The sequence below is a fragment of the Pseudopipra pipra genome, chromosome 14, assembly GCF_036250125.1.
Source record: "Pseudopipra pipra isolate bDixPip1 chromosome 14, bDixPip1.hap1, whole genome shotgun sequence".
Classification (NCBI taxonomy): domain Eukaryota; kingdom Metazoa; phylum Chordata; class Aves; order Passeriformes; family Pipridae; genus Pseudopipra; species Pseudopipra pipra.
Window position 1 is genome coordinate 6,214,733 of NC_087562.1, and position 21,015 is coordinate 6,235,747.

General features: G+C 48.8%; 2 protein-coding genes across 3 annotated transcripts in view; one reads left to right on the forward strand and one right to left on the reverse strand.

Moving 5' to 3' along the window:
- The window catches only part of COTL1 (coactosin like F-actin binding protein 1), a 21,344-nt gene extending 19,466 nt beyond the window's left edge, over window positions 1-1,878 (reverse strand). The window contains exons 1-2 of the mRNA XM_064670970.1: window positions 1,645-1,878; window positions 1,236-1,318 (exon numbers count right to left, since the gene is read on the reverse strand). Of these exons, the coding sequence (XP_064527040.1) occupies window positions 1,236-1,318; window positions 1,645-1,721 (160 nt within the window). The 5' untranslated portion in view covers window positions 1,722-1,878. The remainder of the gene's footprint in view (window positions 1-1,235; window positions 1,319-1,644) is intronic.
- On the forward strand, window positions 1,877-20,041 carry KLHL36 (kelch like family member 36). Of its 2 annotated transcripts, none has more exons than XM_064670966.1 (5): window positions 1,877-2,191; window positions 6,020-6,101; window positions 9,745-10,818; window positions 11,665-11,822; window positions 18,020-20,041. In XM_064670966.1, the coding sequence occupies exons 2-5, from the start codon at window positions 6,042-6,044 to the stop codon at window positions 18,573-18,575; spliced, it is 1,848 nt and encodes a 615-aa protein (XP_064527036.1). In that variant the 5' UTR covers window positions 1,877-2,191; window positions 6,020-6,041; the 3' UTR covers window positions 18,576-20,041. The 2 variants fall into 2 exon arrangements, with proteins under 2 accessions (XP_064527036.1, XP_064527037.1); XM_064670967.1 differs by lacking the exon at window positions 1,877-2,191 and adding an exon at window positions 5,573-5,747.
- Window positions 20,042-21,015: the final 974 nt, after the last annotated feature.

Sequence of the window (21,015 nt, forward strand, 5' to 3'; positions counted from 1 at the left end):
ACTACAACAAGACCTTTCTCAGTTTTGAAAGTTTTCCCTGCAAAGCTCTCCAGAACATCTGGAATGGAGTGGCTGCATTAATCCCAGTAAGACCCCACTGCCAAAGTTGTAGCAGAGCAGTCTAAACTATCTTGATTCATGGCTGCTTTCCAAGGACTCAAATGTACTTTTCTCCTATGATATTTATTGACTGATCAGACCGGTCCCTCCCTCGGTTAAGTTCCTGGAAGTTCTCTCCTTCAGCTCAATAAAGCACAGCCAAGCCCTGGGACTCAGACCAATGCACAGGCACTGGTGTTTCCATGGCTATGGGACTGAATATGGTGTCCCCAGAACAACATACAATTCCTTCACTGCACAATCACATCATCCTAAAAATACAGGTTAACCACAATATTGTAGAGTAACTGGGTGAGTGAGGAAGGCTTTACTATAGCTCAGTACTAGTTACAGACACTTCATATCTCACATCACTTGGTGTCATTGTTAAATAGCAGCCAAGATAGGAGGAAATTTGAGATAAAAATCAAAACCCGCTTTTGCGAAATTCATCAAATGTCACGATCAGATGAAATTAAATATTCATCTACTTCTGTTTTCCCCAGGCATTGTTCCTCCTTTTAATGTTCTACAACCAACAGTTCAACAATCAACTGCCACGTTTAAACCTGGAGCCGCAACAGTTGCGGTTGTGCAACCACATCTACAATTGTTTCCAGGGCTGTGCTGTTGGAGCCGATCTTTGCAATACCCACCCTCTTCTCAGGTCTCATGAACTCAAAAACTCCGAGCAAGCCTTCTACCTGCAGTTACTTTAGCTCTATGAATTTCAGAAGAATTTCGGAAGGATTTCCTTCCCAGCGATCTGTATGACAGCATCTTTATAGCCACAAAACCAGTCGGTTTTGCTCTGAAACTGCAGTATCAAACACGGAGACCGTTCCTTATCGAGTGTTTTATCTTGTTTATAACCAAGAAGCACTGAAACATTGTGCAAAGAGGGGGGAGAAAAGCCCAAAGGACCTTTAAGTCTAAGGGTGAGACAAAGGACCGGCTGGACTATGGACTCGAGGGAGTTGCACTCTGTGGGGAAACCCGACGGCACAGGACAGGGCAGGCACGGGGAAGCAGAAGCACAAATTCCAGTTTGCCCGAGTTTTCTCCCATCCTTTCCCCCCCTCGCACCGGGCAGCACGAAGGACGGTCATGGCCAAAGCAATGGATACGGAGCTTACCTGTGCACTTCCTTTTAAAGGTTTCATAGTCTACCCCTTGGTCTCCAGGGACGATTGTAGAGCCGTTGTACTTAAACGTCACCCTTTGAGAAGGGAAAAGAGAAGGGGAATAATACAGTTAAAAGCCACCTTTTATGGGATGGGGGAAAGGGAAGGGGAATAGCACGTTTAAAAGTCTCCCTTCGGAATGGGGAAAGGGAAGGCGAATAATACATTTAACAGCCTTCAGGAAGGGAAACGAGGAGATGGGGAAGAATATACTGTAAAAAAACTCCATCCTTTAGGAAGAGGGGGAGAGGAGAAGGGGGAAAGGTCTGTAAAAGTCACCCTTTGGAGAGCGGGGAGGGAAGACGAGGAATCGCAGCGCACCGGTGCCTGTCCGGGGGGACGCCGAGGGGGGGCCACCTACCAGTTCACCTCGGTGGCATCGTCCCTGACGAGGTTGTACGCCTCCCTGCACGCCTCCTTGTCGATTTTGGTGGCCATGGAGGCGAAGGGGAAGGGAGGGGGAGCGCGGAGCGGCCGCGGAGTTGGGGGACCGCCGCCGCCGCTGCAGCCGCACCTCGCAGAGCCGAGCCGAGCAGAGCCGCGCCGAGCCGAGCCGAGCCCAGCCGAGCCGAGCCCCGCTCCCGAGGCCGTCCCGCCTCCGCCGCCGCCGCCGCCAATGGCTCGGCTGGTCCTGCCCCTGCCCCCCCAGCCCCGCCCGGCCCGGCCCGGCCCCGGCGCGGGGGGATCGCGGTGATGCAATAGAGCCCGGGCACGGGGGGCGCCGCCGGAGGGGCCCGACCCGCCGCAGGGATGCCTTTTGCGGCCGCCGCCGGTTTTCCAGCCCCCCGATGCTTTCCCAGCCCCTGACGGACGGGAGGAGGAAGGAGGCAGAGGCGGCGCCCGGGATGGAGCAGCCGCCGGCGGCGGAGCCGGGCCGGGCGCTCGGGAGGTAGCGCAGAGCGGGGCAGGTGAGCGGGGGGCGAGGGGGCGGCGGGCGGGGGCGGCTCCGGGCCGGGGCTGAGCGATGGGGGCCGCGCCGGGGCCGCGGAGCAGCGGGGACCGCCGGGCCGAGCATCCCGAGCATCCCGAGCATCCCCGCACCGCCGCGGGGGAGCGGGGAACAGCCCCGGCTCAGTCCCTGCGGGTGTCCCCGGCCTCAAACGGGGCCTGGGGGGGTAACTCGGCGTGGGGACACCCCGCTGCTGGGTCAGGGGTGTGCGCGGGCGCTGGGTCTGTGTGTCTGTGTGTGTCACTGTGTGTCTGTGTTCATGTCTGTGTGTGTGTCGGTGTGTCCATGTCTCTGTGTGTCAGTGTGTTCAGCCCGTTTCAATGCAGCGATCTCCCCCTGCCGGGCTCCCAGCGCTGCCCATGAACATTCCCGCATCTCCCCGAGTCACTGCGCTCCTGGGAAATGCGAGCTGTCAGGCGGAAGCGTTGCCTTAAGGCTGCGCTTCAGTCCTGCAGAAATAGAGACAGGGCTTTGCTTTGCTGAACCCGGCTGGAAATAAACATCACCAGATGATGTTGTGCCCAAGGACCGGAGTTTTACAAACCAGCCCTTGGGCGTGTTAGTGGGTTTCTAACCCTAAACCTGGGGGTCTGGATTTGTAAATTCAATAAAACTACGTTCCATGATAAAGAAGCATCGCATTTTGTTTCTCTTAAAGTTTGCAGGGGATGTCCATTGTTTATTTCACATCACCGTTTTCAGTGTGAAGGCTGAGCAGTGAGAAACCTCATTACCACACAATTACTAATTGTTGTCAGACATCTCAGGGGACAATATCTCCAGAGCAGGCACTGACTGTCAGACATCCTTTAGTGCCACAGTCCTGCACGCAGCTTCTTCCAGCTCCATTCCAGCCCCTGGATGACGTGAGGCTCCTGGAGCACCGGGGCCAAAACACATGAATTGCTGCAGTGCCTCTCTGATGTGGATGAGGTCATAGGGAAGAGAGAAATATCTCTGAAGTCAGTACAAGTGTAGGACACTGGGTGAATCACACTCAGTATCTGTAGGCTGCAGGCTCTAGATGATAATATAATCACACATTAATAGTTCTGACTTTATATTGATCTTCTTTTGGAACTGTTTTTAGGAACACTTTCATTTTTTTACAAGCCTTTATGCTGGCTGCTCTAAACATGTTTTTTGTAGTCTGCATTTATCATCCATTGGCACTTGCTGCTGTTTATACCTGTATCAGTTGCTGGTTGTCCTTGTTCCCTTCAGGCTTGATCCTCAGCTCCTGATGTTTCCTGGAGCAGAGGTGGGTGACTCCAATGTCATTCCCCTGAGGAGGAGAAAACCTCACCCTCGTGCAGGTCTCTGTGACCCAGTGACTGGAGCATTTGAATTCTCTTCACTGGGGACTTTGTGCCTCACGCTTTTCAGTGCCAGACTCAAACCTTAGAAAAATATACATCTTCCTTGTGGGACCAAACCTCTTCTCTTCGCTTCTCTTCCCTATCTTTGACACTTTTTCATGGATTTTTTTCTTTTAAGGCATGGAGAAATAAATACTGTGCTGAGTTTCGTCAGGCAGTAACTGGAAAGGGAAAATTACCTACATTTCTGGCTTTGGTGAGCTCTGATTTGCTTGTCATATGGGAATTTTGATATCTCCAACACATAGGTCTTTTCATCTGTGCAGGAAGATGTCACTGGCCTGGCAGAAGCATCTGTCCATCTCACAAGAGCCCTCAGAGGGAAATACAGACAACGGAGAAAGTGAGGACTTATGGACTTCCTAAAAAAAACCATCTCCAGCAGGCATGAAGTCTTGTGAATCTGGAGGACTGACCTTCAACTGTCTAGGCTGTACAATGAAGTTCAGAATACTTGGAGGCAGCTGAGCAAACAGGGTGGTTCTGCACAGCCAAGGGCTCCCAGGAGTCTTATCTTTATCCTAAAGTGCACCTCTGCTAGTGCCTTGCACTCTTGGCTCTTTGCCACCTCCTCTTTTTGCTTCTTTTCTGATCTTTCTATCTGTCTGTCCCCAGTCCTGCTTCTCCATCTGTGTCTTTTCTGTGCAGGAGCAGAGAAATTAATGGAGAGAATAATACCCTCTGTCAGGAAGAGGCTGATGTGAATTTTCGGATCATGGTTAGCATTAGGGTTTACAATTTATGGATCACAGCATTAGGGTTATCAAGCAAGTAGGATTTTACTCAGACAGTCGAGGTGTTGAGGGTTCTTATCCTGGGTCCCCATGGTCAGAAGGGCTACAGAAGCAGAGAAAATGCTTCTCATGTTCAGACTCAATAATCAATTAGATGAGGAGGAGCCCATCATCACCTCTGGTTCCTTGGGGGTGTCTGAGGAACAGGCAGAGCTGTCTGGTACCTGCAGTGGAGGTGGGATGAGGCCAGGGCAGGTGGAGGTGCTGACACCCAGGCAGCCCTGGCACACTCCCCTGTTCTAACACTCCATACACATCATCTTCTGCCAGCAACAGCTGCCCTGTCACCACCTGGGACACGTGTCCAAGCTGAGCTGTCCTTGGTGACAGCACACAGAGCCTGGACACACACAGCCTTCTGCTGGCGATAACCTCTGGAGGATACCCAGGAGTGCTGAGCTGACAAAGGGCTTTTTCACTTGTAGTGTTGTGTTGGGCACCATTGCACTGAAACGGGACCAGGTGGGTCTGAGTACAGTGTCTTTGCTTCTTACTTCGCCTCTGAGACAGGGGCAGCCTGATGTTTACCAAGGCGTTTTTTATTCATTTTTAAGCCTTCTGGGCCATAAGCAGCAAGGAAAAGCCCCCCAGCAGCACGTGCTGCTGGGGAGGTGCGTTTTCGAGGTCAGGCAGTTTCATGGCCAGGTAAGCAAGAGGAGATGGCAATGGGGCTTCTCGCTGCACCTCACTGCACACCCCCACACCCACCGCAGAGCTCATCAGCGCTGTACAAACGCACATTTGCTCCCCCCAGCAAATGCCCCTGGCACGGGTACCCTCGGCCGCCCAGTTATGGGCGGGTACCTGTGCCTCGCCTTGCAGGCAGGGAACAGCCCCGGGATGTGCGATCCGCGCACCCCCTTCCCAGGGCAAGGAACAGCCTCAGGATGTGCAATCCATGCATCCTCTTCCCAGGGCAGGGAACAGCCCCGGGGTGTCCTGTCCGCGCATCCCCTTTCCGAGGGCAAGGAACAGCCCCAGGATGTGCGGTCCATGCATCCCCCTTCCCAGGGCAGGGAACAGCCCCGGGGTGTCCTGTCCGCGCATCCCTCGGCCCGCAGCGCATCCCCTCCGGCGGGTCCCCGGCGCCTCCCCCGCCCCGCCCCGGAGCCTCCCCCGCTCCTCCCGGCCCCGCTCCGGTCCCGCCCCGCCGGCATTTCCTGCCCCGGGCCCGGGGCGAGGGAGCCTCCGCCTGCTGGAATTTATCCCTGCTTTGTTTTCCCCGCTTTTTTTTTTTCCGCCCGGATTTTCCTCCCCCCCAGCCGATGTAGCCGCCGGAGCGGGGCCGGGGCCGGTCGGTCAGCGCGGCCCGGGGAGCTCCGGCCGGCCCCGGGCACCAGCGGTGAGTACGGACCGGCCTCGCTGACACCGCGCTGGGCTGGGCTGGGCTGGGCTGGGCTGGACCCGCCGCACGCCCAACTTGTTGACACCACCGACCTCTGACAGCACCGGGGAGCAGCATCAAGGGGCGAAAAAGCCGTAATTTTTAAACTCGGGCATCCCCAGGCTGCAGATTAGAACGCGCCGGTCTCGTAATTCGGCACAAAACGGAGGGTTTTTTAGCGGTCTGGAGGGGCTGATACAGTGGTAACATCTCCTGTGCCTTTGTTGCAGGAGTGCTGCGGCTCGGCCGGTCATGGAGGGAACCCGGCAGAGCAGGATCTGCCGCCCGCACAAGATCAGCGAATCCTCAAAGGTTCGTACGATTTGTCTTGCTACCAAAAAATTCCAGTTGCAGTAACAACAAGGAGGGGCGGGGGGTGGGTGAGGAGGTAGAGGGTCTGCTTTGGATGGGCTGATTTTTGGAGGAATGTGAATATTCTGAGCTTTTAAAAAGAGGTATGGAAGCAGTGGTTTACCTGCTCAAATATTTTTGGTGGAAGAAGTTGCTGCCTAGTAACTGAAAAAAAAAAAAAAAGGCAAAAAAAAAAAAAAGCAGCAGCAGCAAATGGGCATCTGCTCATCGTGACTCATAGCTTAGAAACCCACATCATTGCAGCACAGTAGTTTCTCTGTACCAAAAATTCAGTCATTAAATGTGATGTGTTTATTTGGGGAATTTTTGTAATTTTTGTACTGATCCATCTCGTAAAATCCAAGCTTGTTAGAGAAGCAAAGCTGAGATTGCTCCTTAGGTTCAGTCTCGATTTTGTACGTGATGGGAGCCTTGATCCTGCAAACAGTGAGCTCATGGAATTGGTGGTCGTTTCTTAGGCTTGTGAGGTCAATTTTCTTTGTATCAAATCTGTCTGCACACATACATTGTTTTTATTTGTGAATTCTCGGAAGCTCTTTATGCAGGTCATCAGGGTGATTTATCAGATGGTAATATCAGCTGTAATTCCCGTGTTCACTGTGTTTCATACCAGTGCAAGCTGCTTTTCTGTTGCAGTGCAAGCTCTGGATAAGAGGAGCTGCAGAGCAAGGACTTTGTGCTGCCAAAAACATCCGGAAAAGAGAAACTTTTCAGTGCCTGTGTCTGTCTTATCAAAGTTGAATGAGCCAGATCTCATTTTCTTTTGCACCACTGATGAGCAGCAGTACTGCATTAAGAGTCTGAGAGAAATTAGATCTTTGAATCCAAAAGAAGTTAAAATACTGCTCTAATACAATTGATAAAAGATAAATTGGACTAATTTTTAAATGCATCCCTACCAATATAATCTTTCAGTGAGTGCTGATCCTGTCTGTCACTTAAATAGTTTAGTCTGAATGTAATGATAATTCATCACATTAAAAATTAATTAGCTTGACAGCATTGTTTTATTTTCTTGCTTAGACAGCAGCTGTCACTATCTGTTAAACTTAGAATTACTAGATAATGCTAAAGCTGTTCTAGAGAATATAAATAGCTTGAGAGAAATGTTCATGGTAAGTGTAAAATTAGTCTTGGTTTTGGAATGTGCAGCTCTCAGCTCCTGTAAGTTGCTCCCTGAATGGACTTGCTAAGTGGCTCAAAGATGTTAATGTATTCGAGTCCATCCAGTGCCGGGGGTGATGGTTCCATGCCTGATTTCTGAAGGAGCAGCAGTTCTACGTGGCAACAAGGATTTCAGGAGCACAAGTTGTCGGGAGTATTTGCGGTCAGGATTATGCTGCTGACTCAACATCCAGCTCCGTAAATAGGGATCTCTGGCAAATCTTATATTCTGGTGTAATCTTGTTAGGCATGATGGTGGTATTACAGAATATTACAGGGAAATGATCAGCCACTTTCCAGGGATGAGAGGGAATATGGTTTTGGTTCAATCCAATAACTGTCCCCATGAGTCAGATTCAGGAGAGGGGGCTGCAAGTTGTTACTTATTGTCTGTTCACCCACTGTCCTTGATCACAGTTGCCACAGAAGTGTGGTTTATCCTCTGCCATATTTATTCTTCCTCCTACCTTCTCCATCCTCCGGTTTCTGCTTGGACTCCTGTACAATACCAGCTTTTCTCAGACTCAGAAAAACAAATAACTTTACAGTCCTTAAACCTATATTTTTTTCCTGTTACAGATCCCTGGCAGTTTTATTCCTCAGTGGAAGCTACTTTGTTGTCCATGCCATAGATCCCTTTTTAAGTTCAGAGATATGATGAGTATACAGCAAATTGAAGAGTTTTGACCCAGAAAACTTATAATTATTGAAGCCTCTGTGCATAGATTGGTTTAACTCTGCACACTTGCATGTCCAGAGTCACTCCAACAGCAGGATTTTTGGCAGCTGGGACTCCATTGTTTGGAAAAGAACATAAGGAAATACAGAGAAACCACTGGGATGCCACGCTAAGAGCAGCACATTTGGTTGTTAATTTGGGTCTCAGAAAGACCCCTTGGCTCTAGGACTCAAGTCTTTTCTATCCAGCTGTGTAGAGAGGGTCTCACCATGATTTAGCCAACCTGTGAATGGCCTAGACAGACAGCAGTGATCATGTGCTTTCTGCTTGGAAAACCAGGAAAGCCACAGATCTAATTAGGATTCTAGGAGAAGCAACAGTTTGGTGGAGGAAAGGTGGAATGCCTGGGAGGCTTGAAGAGACCTCAGGTCACCCGTGGGACTGTGTTCAATGTGGATGTGGACTGAGACACCTTTTCAGGGTGTCACCTCTGGGAATGCAGCCTGAGGGTGTAGGACTGGGCAAGACCCAGGACCCTGCAGCCAGGACTGTTCAGAGCTGACTTAGGTTGGATACAAGGATGTGCTTCCATTCCACCTCCTTTCATTTCTCCTACATGTTCTTACAGGCTCTGCAACTCTGCCTAGTTTGGATTTGGTAATTAAAGTTATGTATTTGCATTTAACTTAACCTAGCTTTTATTAAGAGAGGTCAAAAGGTAACTGAAGCATTTAATTCTTCCAAAGGATGGTCCTAAAAGTAACAGCACTTGACATGCTGGGGTGACCAACTCCTTTGTGTTCTGCAGGACATTTGAGGGATAAAATGTTTCCATTTTAGTTCATCTTAAGGCTGAGAAAGAGAGAAAGAGACAAATGCTGGTTGCCTAAAAAGCTCTGTGGCACATCCAGAGCTGGTGGGAATAATGTCTGGACCAGAGGGATCCCAAGAGGACACTTAATGGATGTGTTCTGAAGGCATTTTCTCCTTTCTTTAAAAGAAAAATATCTAGTCATGTTCATTAAAACAAACCTACCTCAGCTTCTGGAAGCAAGCAGAATTCTTGTGGGAATGAGTTATCCACATGTGTGGCTTTGCACATAAATAAACAGCTATTGCTTCTGAGTGCAGTGCGTGTGCCTGGAATAATATGGAAAGAAAGAGGGGGATTTTTTCCTAGCAAGCTTAGAAATGCAGAGTTCTGGAAAGATTTAAGAGGGGGTAGCTGTCAAGCACACACCAACCCAAACAATACTCGGGCAGAATGAAAATTCAGAGTACTGCTGCATGTGTCTCTCCCACTCCAAATGTTTAGTGAGTAGCTTAGCTGAGGGAACTCTGTAAGGAGTCATTTGGGGGACAAGGAAGAAAGGAAATGTCAGCAAGATGTCTCAGAGACAATGAGTGGAAGAGTTTCAGAAAATCATGCCTGTATAACTCATCAGGGAGGGGGGTTCAATGCAGCATTGTGGGGGAGGGAGGAGAATATTATAAAAAAAGTGGAGTAGGAAGCAGTCAAAGTCTCTACAGGCCTTTCAAAGCGAAGGTGAGGAGCTCCAGCTCATACTCTGTTGCTTGCCAACTGTTTCAAGTCAGAATTTTTTATAAATGTCAATGTGCAGCACAGAAAAGCTTTCTCTGTCTCGTGTATGACTCCATTTAGTGGGAAAATACATTTCAGACTGAAATTTAGCCTGATGGAGCTCCCACCTGCCTGACGATGCTGTTTGTGTTTTCCAGGTGTACCGGTGGGATGACCACTCCAATCTAGTTCTGCAGAGCCTGAATGAGCAGAGGCACCGAGGCCTCTTCTGTGACATCGTCCTGGTGGTGGATGAGCAGCGAGTCCCTGCCCACCGGAACCTCCTGGCCGTGTGCAGCGACTACTTCAACTCCATGTTCACTATCGGCATGAGGGAGGCCCACCAGAAGGAGGTGGAGCTTTTTGGAGCCTCCTACATTGGCCTGAAGGCTGTGGTGGATTTCCTGTACGGCAGCGAGCTCTCTTTGGATGGAGGCAACATCGACTACGTGCTGGAGACGGCTCACCTGCTGCAGATCTGGAAGGTGGTGGACTTCTGCTGCGAGTACCTGGAGAACGAGGTCAGTGAGGAGAACTACCTGTACCTGCAGGAGCTGGCCTCCATCTACAACCTGAAGCGCCTTGACTCCTACATCGACTCCTTCATCCTGCAGAACTTCGGCACGCTGTCCTTCACCCCGGACTTCCTGCAGAACATCTCCTTGCAGAAGCTGTGCCAGTACCTGGACAGCAGCAACGTGCAGCAGGAGTGTGAGCACGACTTGCTGCAGGCCGCCCTGCAGTGGCTCACCCAGTACCCGGAGCGGGAGAACGAGGCTTACCAGGTCCTGGACAACATCCATTTCCCTCTGATCCCGAAGAGCGACCTCCTGCACCGCGTCAAGCCCGCCGTGTGCTCCCTGCTCCCCAAAGAAGCCAACTGCGAGGGGTTCATCGAGGAGGCCGTGAACTACCACAACAACGTGACGGCGCAGCCGGTGCTGCAGACCAAGCGCACGGCCCTGCGCACCTGCGAGGAGCGGCTGCTCTTCGTGGGCGGGGAGGTGTCGGAGCGCTGCCTGGAGCTCTGTGATGACACCTGCTTCCTGGACACCAGGAAGGGCCAGTGGGTGGCAGAAACCCCTCTCCCTGCCCGGCGGAGTCACCACTGTGTTGCGGTCTTGGGAGGCTTCATCTTCATAGCCGGGGGCAGCTTCTCGCGGGACAATGGAGGGGATGCGGCGTCAAATCTGCTTTATAGGTATGATCCCCGCTGTAACCAGTGGATAAAGGTGAGACTTAAGCTGTATTATTTCTCTGTTCAAAGTCCTTAATGTTTAGAGTGTTTTCTCCTTTTTTGGCGAAAGGACAGGGCTCGTTAAAATAGTCAACGTGGCAGTGCTTGCCAGTGGAAATTGAAGTTATTTAAGTTGAGAAAGCAGCTACTTGAGTCCTTTGTGGGAATTCTTAAGTTACACAAACAGCAAAAGAGTTTGGGGCAGATACTCAGCTTCACTTGGAATTTGGGCATCTCATCAGTGGAATTCCTGAATCAGCATCCACCTGCAGCTTCCTTCTGGGAATAATGCTGGAATGGACTTACAGGTGATTGCTTAATTCATCTTTCTCAAGCAGCAGTAACACACAACTAAATAAAAAATGGGTCTGACGTAAAAAGAAAATGTCTCTGACACTTGTCAAGTGTCTCAGAGCTAAATGTCCCTTAGAACAAGCTCTTCACTTCCAGCCCTGCTGCAAAACCCTGCAGCTGTGTGGGTTCCTGTAGGAACCAGTCATGGTTCCTGTAGGACTCAGTCATCCTGGGTGGCTCAGTTGTGGTTCTGAGTGATTCCAACATGTTCCTTGCAGAGTTTGGGAAGGAGGTCCATGTAACACAACCATTTATAGAGTAGCCTGTGTCTTAGATGCTTCCCGTTGTCCCCTTGTTGGAAAATGGATGCTGTGTAACAAGCTACTGCAGAAAAACAAGTCTTTCATGAATATAATGGTCAAAACCAGTGGCTCTCCTTTCCAAATAAATGGGAAGAAGCAACTACCCTATCCTCAGACACGAATATACCTTAAGTCACTTGCTTCCCAGATGCTGGAAGATGTCAGTGTGTTGTTTGCTTTGCCAGGTTGCCTCCATGAGACAACGGCGAGTGGATTTCTACCTGGGAGCCATCACTGACATGCTGGTGGCTGTTGGTGGCAGGAATGAAAACGGGGCACTGTCTTCAGTTGAGACCTACAGCCCTCAGAAGGACTCCTGGACCTACATAGCAGGACTGCCCAGGTAACAGGGGTGTGTGGAGACATTCCCTGTGTCTGAAGAAGGGTGGTAAAGGGAGGTCGTGTGAGCACTGTTCAGATCTTGATCGAAGGTGTTTATAATTTCTTTGGCCTTACTTTGTCACCTTGGTGTGATGGTTTTCCTTGTAAGGTGTTTCTCTGTGTTGGTCTGTTGCAGACAAACCACATTTACCTGTATTGCAAATACATAACCCTGGCAAATGTGAGTTCTCTCTCTCTCTCTCTCTCAGTTGAGTTAAAACTTGGCTGTTCTACTTTTGAGAGGCTTTAGCACTGCAGCTCTTCTGGTGACAGCAAACAGGACATTGCTGGTGTCTTGAATCAATGTTGGGTCAGTGGCTTTATAAGAACGGTCTGACAGTGTTTTGTTTGCAAACAGCTACTCAGATTTAGGGATATTTCACATTTGTGGGAATTACAGGAATGTTGGCTCTGTGGGTGGTGTTTACATGATGTCTGAAACCTGCAACTTCAGCAGCAATGCTGGCTTTCCTAGTGGCATCACAAACCAGGTTCCTGCAGTTGGGTTTGAGAGTTCAGGGCTTTTTTTCCCTGGTTCCCTCAGCTGCAGAGCTGCAGAGCCAGAGGCAGCCAGTGAAGGCACAGAAGCCTGTTGCCCAATTCTATTTTGGGCAGGTGCTGCAATGCGAGGCTGATCCAGGCTAACAGCTGGGCTCGAGGGCTCTTCACAGGCAGGGTGCTTTTCCTGCTTTATTTCTGCTCACATAGGCAGATCCAGCAGTTGAGGCTCAACACCACAGTGTGCAGGGGAGTATCTTCAGGTCCTAAATCCTTCTGTTAATTGGGGTCACCTGTGAGATATATCCTGTATGGATATTTTTACTCATAAATGATCCTGGGGATGATTGCACTGTTGGTTTAACCCACCCAGACTGCAAGCTGTCTGAAAAGTTTGTGTGTTCCTGCTGCTATCTGTGTGTTGGCTTTGGGAATTCTGCAGCTGCAGCACTTAAAGTGAACTTTGACACGTGGATGTTAATTTTTTATTGGATTGTCTGGCTGGTCTGCTTGGATGAGGCAAAAATCCCCCTTAGGGGAGAGACCCTTCTTACTCTGGTTGTACAGTGACTGGGGTAAGTTACTGCTGCATCCAAAATAAATTGTTCTGCATCCTCTCATGCTACTGCTCTGTCCTTGTGTCAGCTCAGGTGTTTGTGCAGGTGTGTAGTGAACTAGATAGTTTCCCACTTTTCCATGTAGCTGCTCTTGCACATTGATATGTCTTTAGTTAGATCTTAATGGACTCTTGTCACCTTTGGAATTTTGTTTTTTTCAGCCCTTTTTCTCCCTCTGGAGAACTCTCCTGCTGGGCAGTGTGTTGTTTGCAACCACTGTTTTCCTGCACAGAAGGAATAAGGCAAAAAAGAACTTCATGCAGGGTGCAAATGGCAAAAATCAGCACAGAGGTGGGCAACAGGAACCTTTGTGACACACGACCACTGCTCGAGCTCAGCAGGGAGCAGCTCTGGCTGGTGTGGGGCTGCTGGAAGGGGTCTGGGCAGCACTTTCTCAAGGTACTTCAAGTGGACCTGTTAGACCAAGTCCAGAGGAGGCCACCAAGATGATCAGAGGGATGGAGCACTCCTCCTATGATGAAAGGCTGAGAGAATTGGGATGGTTCAGCCCAGAAAAGAGAAGGTTTTGGGATGACCTAATTGTGGCCTCCCAGTACCTGAAGGGGCCCACAAGAAAGATGGAGAGATGGCTTACAAGGGCCTGGAGTGACAGAACAAGAGGGACTGGCTTCAAACTGACAAGGAGTAGGTTTAGATTAGATATTAGAAAGAAATCCTTCCCTGTGAGGGTGGGGAGGCCCCGGCACAGGTTGCCCAGAGAAGCTGTGGCTGCCCCATCCCTGGAAATGTTCCAGGCCAGGTTGAACGGGGCAAGGTTGAACCTGGTCTAGTGGAAGGTGTCCCTGACCATGGAACAAAATGAATTTTAAGGTCCCTTCTAACCCCAACCATTCTATGGTTCTATGGAAGAAGCATTCTGGCCACAGTTCCTGCCGTGTACTCCAGTCTTCCCTTCAATGCACTCTTGATCTGATTTCTGTTTTCCTCCTCACCTCATTCTTTTGTTCCTCAAACAGGTTTAAGTTCCTGTTTCACCCAAATAACATCTTCCCCAGCCCTGTTCTAGCAGTAAGACTTTTAATGTCAAGGGAACCAGAAGCTCCAATCCTCTGCTTCCTGATAGACTGAGGCAACATGTCCCACCATAGCTGCCTCATTTCCTGCATTTTTCTGTCTTCTTCCCTCTGAAGAGAACACCTGCAGGTGTTTTGGTCCTCGTGGGTGTGTGGCCACCAGAAGCAGGCACTGCTGCACCTCTCTTGGTGTTCCTGGCTGCTCCAAGCCAGCAACTGCCTGGAAGACTCTTCCCTGGAGTGACAGGCACACGCTGAGGTCATTCTGGGGCGTGAGCTTGTGTAGTTTGACTCGAGCTGCTTGGGGTGGGACTCTCCGAGGTTGTTTGTTAAAGCTTCTACTCTGAGCATCCAGAAAATGGGTTTATTTTTTTTTTCTTTCCATGTGTGTGGAGATTTTGAGGGGAAAGGCGGTGCTTGTGTCCTTGAACACACATGCCTCTTACCACTGCCAAATCCCGTGTTCATGTTGCTGTCCCCGGTCACGCTCCTCTGAGGAAGAGCTCTGCAAGCTCTTTTTTATCTCCTCTTCCCCCCACCTCCTTCCCACCCTACATGGTCAAAACAACACGTTGTTTTCCCTAACCACTTTCTTGGAAGGAGCTGAGCTGTTTTGACTGAACTAACACTGCCTTACTGGAGGAGAAAACAGCCTCTCGGGGCAGATGCTTAAGTGGAAAACTTCAGCCAAGATGTCTAAAGGGTGGACCTGGTCCAAGTCTGCTACAACTGAATTTATTTTGCCTTGATGCTCATTAGGGTCCTTGGGTGTGGGATGCCTTTCCCTTTCTTCAGAGAGTCCTGTGTTTTTCACCCTTTTCCCAGGCTCTCTGGGAGCAGTCTCTGCCATAGTTTCTAGCCCGGCAGGGAGCAGCGGTGGCTGACAAGTTTGGCAGAGCAGAAGTCGGTGCAGTGTGTTCTCATCCTGAACAGACCATGAAAAGCTCTGCTGCAGACAGCAGTGAAATTAATTGAGTGGCCCTGGGTTAAAGTTTGGCAGAACAACTGAAAGCAGTTGTGTGAGGAGCTGTGTTGGAGCAGGTTAGTGAGTGATGGTATCTGCTCTGCCAGTTGGGTCATGAATAATCTCGCAGGGCTGCAACAGGTGGACCTCGAGATTCAGAGCAACCACAGCTCACCTGGACTTTGGTTGGAGTAGGGGATTCCCAGAGCTTTACTGAGTTAGGCCAAGTGTTCTTCTGGTTAAGAAAATAAATGGTAAATTTTCTAGTGTTTGAATGGGTCAGAAATTGTAATTTTTCAGTGTTGTATTTGGGTGAGTCATTCAAAATCGACAACTTGCTCCAGCAGATGTTAAAACCAAATCTTTCTCCATAATGCCTCTGATTTTTTCTGGCCACTCTTGTAGATAGCACTGCCAAAACACTCAGTGCTTTCTGTTGGAGGATGTCTGGACCCACTGTATTGACGTGCTTGTTTTGTTGCCTGTTTAGAAAAGCCCTCTCTAAAGAAAGGATCTGTATTGATTTTTTTTAATCTGTGCATTATATTTCATGCAGTTCCTATGAAAGTGAAGCTGGGTATGAGCTATTTTGGATGAGCTTTCAGAATGCAAGCAAAATGAAACATCTCCAGCACAGTTCAGTGGGTAATTGCCCTGTACTGGGAAAGAACAAATTGATGGTCGATTTGGTGCTTCAGATCTGATGGTTTCTGTCAAACAACTCTTGTAGCTGTTGCTGTTCCCTGGACTGAGGCAAAAGAAAAGCAGCAATGCTTTTTCTGCAGCTGCCTGTGCTGGGCTGCATGCCTGTGCTTGAGAGACAATGGCTATTGCTTGCTTACATATACAGAATTCCAGTGGAGGAAAACATTTAACCTACTTCTCCAAAGGCCACTCAAGTCTTTCTTAACTCAGTAATTTTTTCCCACATGCTGAACGTGATGGGAGTGCTCTCAGCAGTGCAATAACCCCAGGCTCTGTGTTGGACTCAAATTCCTCACACTCTCCTCTTTCTGATTCCTCAAAACTCCCTGTTACCTGTCCCTGCCTCCACAGTGGAGGGCACTGCATGGTCTCTAGGCAGTTTGTGGGTTGGATGTGGATTTAAAGTCTCCTGCAGTTTGAAATGAACTGCGCTCAAGTTGTCCATCCCATCCCCAGACTGGCAGTCTACTTTTTAAGACCCATTCCTGTGTATGTAGAGAAACACAGACTGACAACCAGGGTGGGAGCCACTGGAGACATCCACTCCTGGTTCTTGTCTGGGAGAGACCTCAGACGAGATCTCAGTGCACTGCACCTGCCGTGGCATTGCTGGCAGGTGTGATAGCTGAGTGCACGTGCTCAGGGTGAGTTATGTTCTTCCAGGCTGAGTGAGGCAGATTGAGAGCTGTGGAAATTCTGAGTTGCCTTTTTGGATAAAGTCCATAACTGAGCCTTAGCCCTCTCTTTTTTTCTTCCTCTCTTTTCCCTGACTGGCAAAGAAGCAGAACAGCTCTGAAGTGACCTCTGCAAGGTCTCCAGGGCTGGTTCTTCAGCCCTTGTAGTTGAACAGACTGTCCTGGTCACTCAGCATTGTTAGCCCAAGTGTGTCAGGGATTTTTCTCCTCCTTGTAGCAGGAGCCTGTTAAAATCTCTCATTCAGACAGAGGGCTCAGAGGTTTCGGTAGGCATCTAGAATAATGACACCTTTTAGCTTGTCTCAGAAGTGTTGTGCTTTCAGGGCAAACGTGGGGTTTCTTTTCTAGTCCATCTTCTCCCTTGGCACAAAAGTGCTGGCACTTGAGTGTGTGGAAGCCGTTACGATGCCATTTGTGTGGCTGAGAGAAACTATTACCTTGTGAAATAAAAGCAGCTCAAGGTTCTCTCCACATGGAGTTCCAGCGTGTTCAGACATGGTTCAAAAGTAATGCTAACGTGGGTTTGTCTGCTGGACGGTTTGAGTTATCTTGAGTGCCTGACTACAAAGGGTGGTAGCAGAGGCTCGTGAGTGTGGTGTGATGAGTACATTGCTCTGCAGCCCTATGGGTATTAAATCATTTGGGCTCTTTGTGTGAGCCAATTTGCTGTGGCTGGTGCTGCAGCTGCACCTTTTGACACCCCAACTTCCCCCAAATGAGAAAAAAAAGCATGCAGGAAGGATATGTTCAAAGAAGCTGAGGCTGTCCTCGTCTTAGCAATCCACTTCTGAGAGCTCAGAGGGGCTTGGTCAGGAATATCCCAGTGTGAAGTTAAGAACAGCCTGAAGAATTAGGTTTGTAGTGGCTTTATTGTAGGTGATCAAAGGCATTTTCTCTGTGCCTTGTGGAAACAGCGTGATGTTGGTTCTACCATCTCATGTTCTCTTACTTCAAACGTGGACTCTGATCTGTGATTGACTGTGGTCTGTTGCCTTGTCTTGAGGTGACCAAAGGAGTTTCTATCTGTAGAGCAGCAGTGGTAGCAGACAGATGGCTCATGAAAAGGACACTACATGTATTGTGACTGCAAATGAACCGGGCTGTGAATGCCTGTGGGTAAGGAATGTGATCCATGGTCCTGAAGCTGTGGAAAGGGAAGGCAACAGTAGTTTTCTTCTTGGCTTCTCTTGGTTAATCGCTACTGGGAAGTCTGAGAGGTGTCATGATTATTTCCTCTTTCTGTCTTAGAAACCCTTGCTGAGATGTGGATTTTTTTCCCCTCCCGCTGATTCAAGCCAAGCTCTGGAGCAGGAAAGTGAGAATGAAGGCCATGCCTACTAGAGCAGGGTGGGTTAGTTCTGTTGTATGACACACTGTAGAGGATGCCTTAAAAAGTGATGGTCATACCTCAGTGCTCTGTTGGTATGAAAAGGATGCTTTCAAAGTGGTTGTTGTGCCGTGGCGCTCAGCGGTGCAGGGTGAAGGTGTGAGAATGAGGATAGTTACTGGATAACTCCCAGGATCAGGGATTCTTCTCTTGTACTTACTGTTTATTTGCTCCTCTAGTACCAGTCCCTGCTGAATGCTTGTGTATCAATAAAATCCACATGTACTAAAGCTGGAGTGTTTCTGTTTGCCCGGGCCAGGTTCACCTACGGCCACGCCGGGACCGTGTACAAGGAGTTCGTGTACATTTCGGGAGGCCACGATTACCAGATCGGCCCCTACAGGAAGAACCTGCTGTGCTACGATTACCGCACCGACGTGTGGGAGGAGAAGAGGCCCATGATCACGGCCCGGGGGTGGCACAGCATGTGCACCCTGCAGGACAACATCTACTCCATCGGCGGCAGCGACGACAACATCGAAACCATGGCGCGCTTCGACATCCTGAGCGTGGAGTCCTACAGCCCCCAGTGCAACCAGTGGACCAGGGTGGCTCCCCTGTTACAGGCCAACAGCGAGTCGGGGGTGGCAGTTTGGGATGGCAAGATTTATATCCTCGGAGGGTACAGCTGGGAGGAGGCTGTCTTCTCCAAGACGGTCCAGGTTTATGACAAGGAGAAGAACAAGTGGTGCAAAGGAACGGACTTGCCCAAAGCGATCGCCGGGGTGTCCGCGTGTGTCTGCGCCCTGAAACCCAAAACAGAGGACAAAAAGAAAAAGACAAAAACAAAAAAGCATCAAGACCGAGGGAGATGACTACTCCTGGGTAGCCACCCTTGGATGGTGGACTCCAAAAGGGACCTTGTATTTAGTCATTTCTACCTAACCTGAATTCTTTTTTCTTTTTAAACAGGGGGAGGGGGTGGGGGGGCACCTTCTGAAGCCTCAGAAAATGTACAGTTGAATGTGGGTTTTTTTGGATTAAACTCATGTTTAAGGTAGAAACATCAAAAGAAACCAAAAACTCCCCCTTCTACCATAGAAAGGGTGATGTGGCCAGAGAGGTTCTGCTGCTCTCCTGAATGTTAAGGCTTAGGCTTTTCCTTCTGTGGTTCATGGCATTTCCACTACATCGTATTATATCGACGTTTTAAGGAAGTTTTTAAAAACAACTTTTATACTTTTTTATACCACATTTTGCTAACTCGGTCTCTCGTTTGCCATATGTTCTGTTACTGACTGTAGAAGCTGCTGCTCTGTGATTGTGACCCCGTTGTTGGCGTTGGGAACTCATCGTTTGATGATCTTTGGTCTCTGTGCGGCTCGGCCGGGACACGGTGCAGCTCTTGGAGCAGCACTGGCATTCCCAGCATTGTCAGGCAGTCAGCTGGAATTGTGACTATTGTACTGTTGTCACAATTCCAGCTTCCCCATAGCCCAGCTCGCCAGACATGCTCATAAACACGGTTTATTTCAGCCACTGGTGATCTGCTGAGTGGATTTCAAGGGCTTTGGTTTAAAGTTCAGCTGTTGATCGTTGCTGTTATTTCTTCCTCAGTCCTTCTCCCATCTCCCTTTCCATGTATTTCTGATTTGCCTTCTTTTCCATCTGGTGTACATGCAGGTGATATCCTGCTACCCTCTTTTTTTATTTTTCCCCCTCCCCAACTATTTACCTCAGTAATTGGACAACACTAAGAAAACATTTTTGCACTTAATTTCATTTGAAGCTCTAGTCAATCTAAGAACTCTTAGATTTCTTATAAGCACATATGTGTATTGAAAGAGGTAACTGAATGCATTTCTAGAGTGCAAGAAAGTTACAGGTCGTTTCTTCAGTGCTAAGAAAACTAGTTGAAATTAATTTTCTGAAACTCCTTGAGGTTTTTTTGATTTTTTTTTTTTTAAAGCCTCAGGAGTCAGTCTTTCATTTGCATTAATGGATTTATTTTAAAGCCTTTGTACACTGCATGAGGTAATGGTTATTATTTTCTAGCCTAAAAACAAATTTAAAAAAAAAAAAACAGAAAAAATCAAACACTTTGGTTATGACAAACTCATTGACCAGTTGCTTGGGGTTTTTTATATCTGAAATCCTTGCTATGTTGACTGACAACTACTTAACTTTTGGGGACATTTTCATGTGTAAGTATAGAATAAAAATTTCAAAGACTTGCTTTGTTTCTGTTACTGGGCTGCTTGTTATTTAGCCCCCCTTTTAATGTGTTTATGTATTACATAATGTCTGGGAACAATAAATCCAGTTTAGAATATTCTATTCATCACCGTCTGACTTGTGTATTGGTTTAACTGAGGTTTTCCTTTTGGATAAATTGGAAGGAAATAATCCTGTGATCATTTTGAAGTGGCATTGATAATGGTGGAAACATTTTAGTAGGCAAAAGCTAAATTTAACAATGTGAAGTAGAAATAGAACTTATTTGGCTAATTTATGTTTTCTGCATCATACTCCAAACCAGTCAAAGACAAGGGGGAATGGCTTCCCACTGCCAGAGGGCAGGGTTAGGTGGGATATTGGGAAGGAATTGTCCCCTGTGAGGGTTGTGAGGCCCTGGCACAGGTTGCCCAGAGAAGCTGTGGCTGCCCCATCCCTGGAAGTGTTCCAGGCCAGGTTGGACAGGGCTTGGAGCAACCTGGGCTAGTGGAAGGTGTCCCTGCCCATGGCAGGGGGTGGAACAGGATACAGGATGAGCTTTAAGGTCTCTTCCAACCCAAACCATTCTGTGATACTATGAAATTACTTTTTGCCTTTTTTCAGTTATGACAAAAGACCAAATCCAGTTTGTGGAGTGGTTTCAAAGATGGTGTTTAATGGGGAGTAGATAAACACAGTTATGACTTCCTGACATTAAACTTAAATGCATTGACAAAAGGTATTTTCAGTACTCATCAAAGTGAGCTTTGTTTCCCCTGTGTCTGTATGGTCCCTTCAAAACCAGAGGCTGTGGGTGAGTGTGGGACATCTCATGTGTTATTAGAGGTCACTGGGGGATCGTACCTGTTGTTGCCATAAGATTTTTCCATTCCTGAAGGAACAAACGATTCCCATTTGAACCTCCAGGGCCCAGGGCAGTGAGCACTGCTCAAGGCACAGTCTGGCAGAGTGCCCCTCGATTTTGGATGTTGTGTACCCAGACAGGGCTTATCATCCCTGGGGAAGTGTTGGCAGATAGCACACGGGGCTGGGAGATAACTGCTGAGCTGCTTTGGGAAACTGGTGTGCTGGAATTCTGCA

Excerpts from the sequence above, each read along its gene's own strand:
- KLHL36 (XM_064670966.1), top strand. The coding sequence starts at position 6,042 with ATGGAGGGAACCCGGCAGAGCAGGATCTGCCGCCCGCACAAGATCAGC. Across the intron at positions 10,819-11,664 it reads GCTGTAACCAGTGGATAAAG|GTTGCCTCCATGAGACAACG; the intron begins GTGAGACTTAAG and ends TTGCTTTGCCAG. Across the intron at positions 11,823-18,019 it reads TACATAGCAGGACTGCCCAG|GTTCACCTACGGCCACGCCG; the intron begins GTAACAGGGGTG and ends TGCCCGGGCCAG.